The sequence below is a fragment of the Condylura cristata genome, unplaced genomic scaffold (genome assembly GCF_000260355.1).
Source record: "Condylura cristata isolate star-nosed mole 26May11 unplaced genomic scaffold, ConCri1.0 scaffold00002, whole genome shotgun sequence".
In the NCBI taxonomy this organism is placed as follows: domain Eukaryota; kingdom Metazoa; phylum Chordata; class Mammalia; order Eulipotyphla; family Talpidae; genus Condylura; species Condylura cristata.
Window position 1 is genome coordinate 62,561,439 of NW_004567103.1, and position 12,022 is coordinate 62,573,460.

At 38.7% G+C, this 12,022-nt stretch overlaps 1 protein-coding gene across 1 annotated transcript in view; it reads right to left on the reverse strand.

Moving 5' to 3' along the window:
* EPC2 (enhancer of polycomb homolog 2 (Drosophila)) overlaps positions 1-11,588 on the reverse strand; it is a 100,191-nt gene extending 88,603 nt beyond the window's left edge. Inside the window, exon 1 of the mRNA XM_004674668.2 lies at positions 11,401-11,588. Coding sequence (XP_004674725.1) covers positions 11,401-11,553 — 153 coding nt within the window. The 5' untranslated portion in view covers positions 11,554-11,588. The remainder of the gene's footprint in view (positions 1-11,400) is intronic.
* Positions 11,589-12,022: the final 434 nt, after the last annotated feature.

Sequence of the window (12,022 nt, forward strand, 5' to 3'; positions counted from 1 at the left end):
TTCCAAAATAAATTTTTAAAAATTAATTCAATAGTATAATATATTTGACTAGGTAAACTCATATGTACACTTGCTCAAATCATGGCACTCATGACACAAATTTCCACAATGTCATTGTTACTTCCACATAATATATTGAACCTCATTCAGAGTTATCTGTACCTAACTTTTTTCTATGGGACTATAAGCTGCTTGAAGAAAGGTACTCTATCTTTTCCCTTCCTGTATCTAAAGTTAAGTAGCAAGAAAAGACAAAACAGTATATTTTTACCCATTTATAGTTCAGAGAAAACAAATAAAACTAAATCAAACTTTTCAACTATGAGACCAATTAGTGATTATCAGAGAGAGAGGAGTGGGAGGTAGATCACCAAAATGAAGACAATGGCATGATGGATAGATTTGGATTTTTAGCTGTGAATTTAATGTAGAATATATATATATATATGATGATTGATTCTCAGCACAGAACACCAGGAACTTTTATGTTATAATGTTACTTCCACAAAGTCTAAGTTCCAGTATTTTAAAAAAGTAATAAAACAAGATAAAGTACATAGCAGGTATTTACTCAGTCATTATTTAGTGAGCAGATAACATGTCATTCACTTATCAGATAACAGAAAACAGATAACATAGACACAATCCCTATCTTCATGGAGACTTCTGCTGAATGAATAAACATCACAAACTACTGCTTTAGAGTGCAGTCTATATGAGAGATAGAGATTACCAATGACATTTGACATAAAGCAATTCTTAAAAAAGATACCCTATGTTGGTCAAATTGCTATTTAAAACCATAAATAATTGTTAGAGAAAATGCAGTGACACATCACTTAATAGTTTACCTGACTAATAAATTTTATAGAAAGAAATATAAACAAATCCTACATACAAAACAAGCCTTTACTGAAAACCAAATTCCTGCATGGGAATAGCAGAATGAGGTCGATAAACTCCAAAGTACCCAACAGAAAACTACAATTTGCCAATCTGCACTTCCTCAGACATTTAAAATGAACATTTTTGCCCAATTTTATGACTTTAGATTAAGAAACCTACTTAAAGTTACATATTGCTCATAAAATTTACCACATAAAATGGGTATGTGTAGAAATTTTCTTGACACAGACACAAATACACACCAACAAAATAGCAGCCTCTATCGTGTTTCTGGGGATGTGGAAAGTCCCTACATGTGTATCATTTTGTACTATTAAAATGTTATCTCTGGGCCCTCCCTGGTGGCGCAGCGGGTTAAAGCACTGCACTGAGAAGCTTAAGCCACTTCCGCATGAGTTCGATTCCCGCATGCCCCGGAGATGACCACGGTGGCGTGGCAGACCTCTCCTGACCCGCCCACTGCTCCCCTCAGCAGTGTACTTCATCGATCTGCCTGTTCTGCTCCCCATTCTGTCTCTGGTGAAGCCTCTCACCCTCCGCATCTCTGGCCTGTACCCCAGTTCTATATGAATAAATAAATCTTTAAAAAAAATACTCTAAAAAAAAAATGTTATCTCTGAACCAAGTGGGGCTACTTTTTTTATTTAGAAATTATAAAAATGTCTTAAACATGAAAATGATAGGATACTATTCATAGCATAAACTCCTTTAAAATGATGGAATAAAATTGCAGCCTGACTCAGGGACGAAGAGAAAACAGAAATGTCATTGCCATTCGGGATATGGAAATTCTTCTAAGGATCCTAAACTTCAGATCTCAGATTCCTAAAACATCCAAAAAAAGAACTGAGGGGGGACTCATGAGATTGGGTGAGAAAATAATTATTTCTTTGATTTCACTAAACTTCTAACAAACTTATTATTTCCTTCAATTACTAACATATGCAACAGACCACAGTAATACTAGTAATATTTTTAAATACTGATACAACAAAAGTCAGGTCTTTATCAGATTTTAGTGCTTCACTTGTCAAAATATTGTTTATACTCATTACTGCCTCAGTTCTAAGGTTAGACATACCTTTATGTATCAATAAAGCACCTAAATTAAAAATTATTTAATATTTTATACTTATATTGTAATTGTTTTATTTATGCATGTAAATACTGAGGAGTTTCATTAGATTGAGAAAGGAATTCAAATCACACCCAAAAAATACCTTAAGAAGCCTTGTACAATACTTCAATTGCAACAGCCTCCATTCGGAAATTAAGAACAGAAACCACTTGGGGCTATTCCAATTGGAAATGCTATAAAAAATCAGTGGACAGATTGTCATAATAAATATCCTGGTATGCCCATGACAGCCCCCATACAACCAATTAAGAAATTCAATGTAGAAGACATCTCAGTACTTAGAAAAAGCTCAAGGAGCAAATCAATGGCAAGACTATACCTTCTTCAGTTTTACGCTTTCCTGAGTTTCCAAACTTCAGAGCTGATCAGAGTTCACTAGCATATAAAGAACCCCTCTTCATTTGCTCCTCTATTAGACCCCTGCACTGAACAGATTTTCAACGCTAAAATCTTATTCCCTTCCCAAGGCTAATCTATCTAATCTAAAAAAGAAAATCAATTCTTAAAAATATACAGTATTTAACTATCAATTATTCATGACCCAATTATTACTCTGGGGATTAGCTGAAGATTTAGTTCTCGTGGCTGCTAATTTTCAGACTTTTAATTTTTTAAGTCAATTTGCTTGTTAACTGGTCTGCCAGGAAACAGAGCTGAAGGAGAAAAATACACAGTATCAATTTGTTAGTGGCTGAAAACTGTACAATATATTTAATTGGCAGGAGAAAAAATGTGAAACTATGCCACAAAGTTGTATGCACTACTACTCTATATGTAATTTGGCTCTTCTAGACCCTTTCACATTATACTATATAACTGAAAATTGCTATTAATGAAACTGTATAAGGCACTGACTTAAGTTTTTACCCAAAAAAAAAAAAAAAGTTGTTCTTTAAAATTACCTTGAGGGCCCTCCCTGGTGGCACAGCAGTTTAAAGCACAGCACAGAGAGGCTTAAGCCACTTCCGCAAGAGTTTGATACCCGCCTGCCCCGGAGGTGACCGGGCAGACCTCTCCTGATCGGCCCACTGCCTGTTCTGCTCCCCACTCTGTCTCTGGTGAATCCGCTCACCCTCCGCATCTCTGGTCTGTACCCCAGTTCTGTACAAACAAATTTTTAAAATAAAATAAAATAAAATTACCTTGAGATACTGCTCATTAAAAGATAGAAATGTAACTTAATAAAACAAGTAATTTATTTTGCCAATGGGGACCTAATGAGACCAAGATTAGAACAAAATTCACAATTTTCAAGTTCTAACAACTTCATTAAGTTAGCAGTATAACAAAGAGCTGCGGATGACTTCCAAACCAAAAACTTCACTTACTTTGCTAACCAAATTTTTTTTACAGCTGAAAATAAAGGTATGTATTAGACAGTTAGCAAATGAATTGACCCTGAATTCCTCTTACTGCATAGTACTAATAGCTGACAAGAAAAAGGAAACCTTAGAGCAGATATAAAGAAATATTAAAGAAAATCTGGAAGTAACTTATTTTCCTTCTGTATCAATCCCTCAAGGGACACTCCTGAATGGCAGAGTAGACAATTTACTATCGAAGGGTAAACAAAACAAAACCACGAGTCAGGTTTAAGATAACATCAAATTATTATTGTACTATCTATATTGGTCTCCATTATGACTTCTTACCTATTATCCTTTCCTCTTCACACTGTCCCCCCTCTGAATGTATTACCATTTTTTCCACCTCACCTCTACTTGCAATAAAGTCAAGAATTAGAGTTGTATGTTTAGAAATAGACCCAAACTCAATTTCAGCCTCCAAGACCATGATCAATGTCTGTAATACAAACTTTTCTACCACTTATATGCTTGGGTAAGGTATCCAGTCTATGCTGAACAAAACAGACATGATACTTTAAGGCATTTGGTTTAACTGGGGAAGTAAGACCCTATTCTCTTGCATATGTTCATCCACATACTCTCTCATGTGTTCATCCACATACATACCGAGACATACCCTTCGAGAGAGAAACATGACATATCAGAAAATGTGAACAAACTATAGTAGTACGGCCTACAAGTATACCAAAACTCAGAACATTTACAGCAATGAGTGGGAGTAGTAAAGACAGTGAAAAAACTTTCATGAAAGTAAGGGAAATTATCATATCCAAAACTTACAGAATGGACTGATCTGTTATCTCTAGGATAACAGATTAGTATTAGATAAAATTAATATTAGATAATGGATAAATAACTGATTCTCAGAAAAAAAATTCTAAACCACACTACACTGCAATAGTGTTGAATTAAACCTTTCATATTAACACTTTCTAATTTTATGCTCTCAGTTGTTACTAACATCTGATTAAAATTCTGGACAGTATGTCTAAAAGACAGGCATGTAGATTCACAGATGCAATTTTTAGAACCAAAGTACTTTTAAAAAGGTCACTAGTCCAATTCTGATTCACAAATAAGGAAAAAGAAGGGTCAGGAAGGTGAAACAATTTCCTTGAAGTCACACAAATTCATTGCTTATAACTTTGAAAATTAACTAATGTCAAAGAATTGCTTTCTTTAAAAGGATTATGAAGACTTCTTTCATAGTCCTTAATTCAAATTTCATTTAAAGTGTAAATGTACAAAACACTAATCCCACTGAAACACCTTACAAATTTAAGGTTTGTAAAAATACACTAAGTATACCAATTCACCTTGGGTCAAATCATGAATTAAAATAAGGTAACATCTTAACTTCACAAATGTTGATCATGTTATTACATACCCAACAGTAGAAATCTCATGACAGTTCCTGGCTAACATCCCATTTCCAGGAGCATAATTTTTACTAGCACATGACTTCTCTTGTTCCTTGACTGACAGACTTAGAGGTGGATACCTGATGGAAACCAAACCAATAATGCCCTCTATCTCAGGAATCTGGTATTTTACACTAAGGTATGTATATAACAATGACAACAATAGCCAAATTGCTGAACACTTAGTGCTACAAACTGTCCCAAGCATACTATGATTCATCCTCCCAATAACCCAGTGACATTTTATACATGAAATCAACCTGCCCAAGGGTTCAAACCCACAGTCTGGCTCCAAAACATATATACTTAGCCACTATCTTAATTTCAAAAGACTTAGTCAAAACTGTTAAAATATTGTCATTTGCTAATGTCACTAGCTGCCCCAGTTACTGGCTTTCTCAAGTCTTGACTATTCCATACTTCCTTGCCTGTGAGACAGCACTCAGGAACCAGATTTGGTTTCTGTTACTGTAAGCCAACTAATAATCCCACCCGTCAAATTTTTTTTGTTTGTTTCATTTACAGAGAACCAATCCTGATGAAATATAAACTTACACCACAGATGAATCTTTCAATTTTTTAAAGAATTGTTTACCAAAAGGCATTCACCACAAAATTTCTTTCATAATATCATTCTCCAAGGCAAAAACTTTTAGTGACTCCTTCATGACTGTAGAATAAGCCACAGCAGTGGAAATATAATGAACCTTAGATATCATCAAGTCCTCAACCCACTCATGGTAAGATGAAGAACAGAACCCTATAGTCAACTTGTGCATAGCGCCTGAGTTTATATTCTGACTACCATGTACCTAGTCTAGATATGAATGACTTTGGGTAAGTTACTTAACTTTAAAAGCCTCTATTTCTTCTTCTGGAAAAGAGGTAATAATAGTACCTACACATTTTACTGCTATGAGCTCTAAACCATTAGCTTAATGTAACAAAGTGCCCAGCACATGCTTAACACACTCATAGCATACACTCAATAAGTGGTAGCTGTGATGGTAGTGAGTAAGCTAAGATTCAAAGAAAGTAGTCAGCTCACCTAGATCATATGGCAATGTAAGAACAGGACACTAGAAACCAACCTCAGATTCACATCTTAATGCTTTCTTCTATACCAGCCTTTAAACTATAGAACTACAACCCAAATGCCCAAAAGCAGATGACTGGATTAAAAAGATGTGGTACATATACACATAATAGAGTATTACTCAGCAGCCAAAAAAAAAAAAAAAAAGAAAAAAACCACATGCCTTTTGCAGCAACATGGATGGAGCTGGAAAAGATCATGCTTAGTGAAATAAGCCAGAAAAATACTGGATGGTTTCACTCATATCAGGAGTATAATGGACCAAGCGAGAAAATAATAATAATGAATGGCTATATACCAGAGACATTTTATGGGGGTGGAATGGGGAATGGGATCAAAAACAGTGCAGGGAGGGAATGTACTGGGCTATGGTGATGGCACATGGGTGATTTGGTGATGGGAAGCCCACAGGTACTACAACTGAGATGGAAAAATGCACAAAATGATGTGAAAATAAACTATTATTTATTTATATATAAAAAACATAGAACTAACATTCAAAAAGATCCATAATCTGGTGTAATTTGCTCCTTTTTCAACTTAATCACTGCCCCAACTTTTATTCACCAAGTATTTTCTGAGCACCTTCTGCATTCAATGGTTTCTGGTACCAAAGATGTAACAAGGAACAAAAAAAATGAGAAAGGAAAAAAAAGTGAAAGTAATCTGCATGCCCAAAATAAGGGAGAAGGTGCTAAAAGAACATACTCACAAATGACATTTTTTATCAGAGAACAAAAGAACAGGTTGAAAAAATGGAATATGGAAGAACTTATCTTTAAGTCTATTTAACATTCATAGAATATTCTTGCACTCAATATTTGCTTCAACATATATCACACAATGAAATCTGAAAGCCCAAATTGTTCTCTCTCTCTCCAGCAAGACTTCTCTACACATTCAAGAAACAATTTCTCTTATGACTCTTACCTATACTGAATTTTAACTTTATCACTCAAGTCAGGTTGACTTAACCTGCTATTTGTTGCTAACTTTCCAGCTGTTTTTCACTGTGATGATTCATTTATATTCTCTGAAGTCAAGATCTCGACTATAGTCTGTTAATCCTAGGAACATTTCATTTCAGCACACAACTTTACACATACTTTTGATATACAGACCTATTTAAATAGTTTCTGATATCTTATTTAGATGACACTTAACTGGTACTTGCTTGTGTTGAAGGAATGTTTAATGTCTTTACAATATCAATTTACAAAATTGTATTTTATAGCCTCGCCAGAACTTGAAACATGAATATGTGGGGGGGAGGGGGACTCTGAGATTATATTCCTACCCTACTGCTCAAATTATCACTTAAAAAGATAACAAAAATTATGCAGTTAACATGAGGCAAGAAATGACAATTCAAATTAATCAGTCTTTTTCTTTAAAGATAAGCTGATTCACATACTTTATGTAGATTTTGGTTGATGAAGACATAGTACACAAATCAGTAGATATCTGTAAGAAATATAATTAATGCAAGATAAAGACTAATATTACAACTAGACTGAGTATTATAAAAAAAAATCTATATTTAAAGAGACCTGACTCACAAAGATTTAGTACTTAGGTATAAACAGTACCAAAGTAAGAAGCCAAAGAATTCCTGAAGAGACAGATAATTTACCAAGTTCAGCAAATTAATTTTACACACACACACACAGAGCTAGTGTTTAACAAAAACATCATTCTTGGTATAGAAAAAGAAGCTTATTCTACACTCAACATTTATCAAGCACACATTACATTCCAGGCACAGTTCTGGACACCTGAAATGTATTATCGAGCAAGACATGCAAAGACCCTTGCCCTCAGAGGTTATATCCTAATAAAATCTAAATAATAAAACAGGGGTGTTCTCCACAAATTTATTACATACTTTAACATATATATTTAAATTAACACTCAGAAAAACATAATGGCACCAAAACAGTAAAATACAAAGTTAACAGACTGCCAAGATAAATAAGAGAAAAATGTAAAAAGCTAAGACCAATAATTAGTTAAGTAATGAAAGACTAAGCTTCTTAGCTAAAGTGTCAGAATTCATCAAGCGCTATGCTCTTACCCGATGCATTATATTGTATGTAAAATCATACCTCAAAAAAAAAAAGTGACCTTAGAAAGAATTAAATAATGTATCTAAAGTTCTTAACATAGTATTTGGAGCATAAGTGGTACTCAAAAAGTGGTAAATATTATTTTAAACATCAACTACCACTAATACTAAACACACAGAAGTGACAGAGTCACCAATCACAGGACGCTTCTGACTGTTTACATCCTAAAAAATCTTAAGTTTTACAGTATGTGATCTGGACCAAGCACCCTACGTTATTGAAGGATACCAACTGGCAGAACTTGGGCAAAAGACAATGATAAATAAGGGAAAGAAGAGGAAGTAGTAAAAGATGCCTGCAAGTCCAAAAGGAAAGAGCTAAGAGAATAAATGGTCTAAGTAAGATGACAGCGTTACCAATGTCAAAGAATGTAGATTACCTCTTAGAGGCACTGTCAGAAAGTAACTGAAAATTGAATCAATGATAATATAAACAGTCACTAGACAGTCCAACAGATACCTTGAGACAGTTCTTTATTACAGGAGAGTAGGGAATCTACAAAGGTATTAAAGGGATCTGCCAAATAAGTAGTAAAGGGGTCAGATTGTGGGCAGTTTAAAAATGTCGATAATTATAAATCCACAAACCAAGGCTTTTATTTATTTATTTTTTTACAAGTCTATGATTTAAAAAAAAAAAAAGATCTTATAATTAGACCATGTTGATAGCGGAACCTGAGCTGAAATATAACTATAGTAAAACACAAAACATTTTTGCGGTTTATATTATACTAGCAGTTAATACAATTTACTAAAGCAGATTTATTTTTTAAATTAAGTAATTATGTTTAATAACAGACGTCCTGTAAATAAGACCAAAGTGCTGAACTGGCTGTCACTCATGAAAGCACAAGGCTTCTGAATTACATGTTAACTGGTGGCACATGGGGTTAGGGGCAGCGCTATAAGGCTGTCAAAAGCCACTGCAGCAGCAGATGGATCCCTGGCCAGAGAGGTGACCCACATGGCGTAGTAGACCTCTCCTGCTTTGCCCACTACTCTCTGAAACATCTGCCTGTTCTGTTCCCCACTCCCTTCTCAAACCGCCCCCCCATATCTCTGGCCTGTATCCCAGTTCTTGTATGCATAAACAAGAAAATAAATGTTAAAAAACAAACAAACAACAACAACAAAACTAATACACCAGCTGGATATTCTGGGAAGAAGACTAGATTAAAAATCTAAATTGCCATGGTTTGCTTTGTTTAGCTTTAAGTACCTCCACTTGTAACTTTGAAGAGGCTTAGAAAAACAGGCAGAGTCAAATGTTTAAGCTGCAGTTTAAGCTGCAGTTCTAACATAATTTAGCTTTCTTCCCCACAACTGCACAGCTGAAGCAGGCTACTGAAAAAAATCTGGCTTTAGTACTCATGTTCTTTTTAAAAATCACAACAACTTAAAGTTAATGGTGCAAAGTTGTGATGGAGTTATCAATTTATTTTTGGTTTATCATTTAAAAAACTAAGCTGCGGCCCTCCCTGGTGGCGCAGCGGGTTAAAGCACTGCACTAAGAAGCTTAAGCCACTTCCGCACGAGTTCGATCCCTGCCCGCCCCGGAGGTGACCACATGGCGTGGCAGACACCTCCTGACTTGCCCGCTGCTCCCCTCAGCAGTGTACTTGGACAGTCTGTCTGTTCTGCTCCCCACTCTGCCCCTGGTGAACCCTCTCACCCTCCGCATCTCTGGCCTGTACCCCCGTTCTGTATGAATAAATAAATAAATCTTAAAAAAAAAAAAAACTAAGCTGCAAGATTTATTCCTAATTTCAGATATAATACTAAATTGTATGTGGCAAACTAAAGCCCTAAAGCAGTAACTCAGTTTATTGTACATCTCTATTTAAGACACTTTGGGGGCCCAAATCTATAAAATATCTTCAACAAAAAGCACTTTGTGGAATTTAAACTTGCAGTTTGTATTATTTTTTAGTTCAAATAATTCCTGTTCATACAAGGACGTTCCTATTTTAATTATCCTTCCATGGAAAAGGATAAAAGCTATGCTACAAATAAATTTTATTTAAAAAAAAACAACAAGAATTTTTCACATACGGCTTAGCTCTAAACCTTAACTGTTTAAGTGTTGAGTTTTCAACTTATTTTTCCAGTTGAAGTGGAATGTTCATCCTAATACTATCAATTCTACTGAAAGTGCAAGACTTTCAAATAAACACCACAGAGCAACTGATTAAATCAAAGCAGAAAGTGATGGCAGGATAATATAATGAGGTCAGAACAAGACTAGCCAATCAAAGGTAGAAAAGCATTTCCTGCTATATTAACAGTCAAAAGAGGAAACCAATCACAGAATCTTCGAGCCTTCTTTTGACAGTCACAGCAGTAAGAGAACCAATCCATGCACACCGGAGGTTGACAATAAGGCGGGACCGAAGGTTCATTGAAGAAATTCTTGAGGGTGCAGTTACTATGAACTTCGCACGCAAGTAACACCACTCCAGAGTCACAAACTCTGGCATGCCAAATGAAAAGCAACTGTATTCAGAATTTAACCCATAAGGGGGAAAAAACAGCAGTTTCTACCAAAAGCCGTTGTATTGTCAAAAACGCAAATGTCATAAAGGCCCTTAATTTCGAAAGCCTCCCCCCCCCCCCCGACAATTCTCAGGGACGCGGCGCGGGGACAGCAGAACGCGGGTGGCTCGTTGCCGGACATCCCAGATTCCATCCTAACGCCGCGCACTGAGAGGAGCCGCTACTGCCAGGCAGTCAAAAGCTGTCCAGCTCCAGCCGACGGAGCTAGCCGGTCAGTGGGTCTCTAACACACATCCCGCAGGGCAGTTTGGGCCCAGGCGCTCAAACGCCGCAGCATTGCAACGCCTCGTCCCGGGACAACACCAACAGCTGGGGGTCGAGGAACACCTTTGGGGAGGGTGTTTATCTTGTTAACGCGCTTTACTTCCCGTAAGTCATTTCACTGCAAAGTAAATTTAAACGCGCGGAAAAATGTCATTAAGGTTTCCTCACCCATCAATTAACCCCGGGCCTGAGGGGAAGGAAAAGAAAAGGTAAACAGAGGCCGTACGCCAAGAACGGCCAGAACATCTCCTGCGCCATTCCCGGACGCCGCTTACGGCAAGGCTCCCTTACGGCAGCGTAAGCGGCGCTGAGAGCTAATCACAACACTGGGACGCAACAACATGGCGGCCGCGGGCGGGCGCTGCGCCGGCCGAGAGGGTTTACGCTACTCCGCCGGCGTAGGGTCCCATACGATGGAGCGGCAGCGGCGCCCTCCAGCGAGCGTAAAGTGCTCTGTGAATGGCGAGGCCCGACTGACAAAGGGGAGGGGGGAGGAGGGAAGGGGGGGTAATAAACACTCGAGTCCCTACCGATTCCTCCTCCTTCTCCATCCCGGTGGGCATCTGGGGCACGGCCCGGTTGATGGAAACGCAGTCGTTGAGATCAGGCATGTCCTTGCCGCGGTAGATGGGCAGCGGTTTGGCGGCGTCCAGCGCCCGCGCTCGGAAGGAGAGTTTACTCATTGTCTCCCCGCCTTACAGGAACAGCCCGGGCGGCGGCGGCGGGGCGGGCGGGGAGGGGGGGGGAGGACTCCCGCCGCCTCCTCCACCTCCTTCCTCAGTGCAGCGCGGCCGGCCCGCTCCTCCTCCTCCTCCTCACTGCCCCCGGCCACAGCATGGGCGCCCACCCCGCCCGAAAACAGCCCCCCGCCGCCCGCGGCCGCTTCCACAGACTAGATCCGCCGCTCGCCCGCCCGATCCGCTCCCTGCGCCATGGCCAACATGGCGGACATTACCACAGCGGCGGCGAGCGATCCCGGCAGCCCGCGCGAGAGCGCGCCCCCGCCACGGGGACGCGCCTCTCCTCCCTCCCTTCTTCTCCCTTCCCCTCCCTCGCCTGCCCACCCACACTCTCCGCGGCTCGGCCGGCCCGCGGGAGCGTGCTCAGCCTCAGGCCACTCGGGGAAGAGGCGGCGGCGGCCCTCAGCTCGCC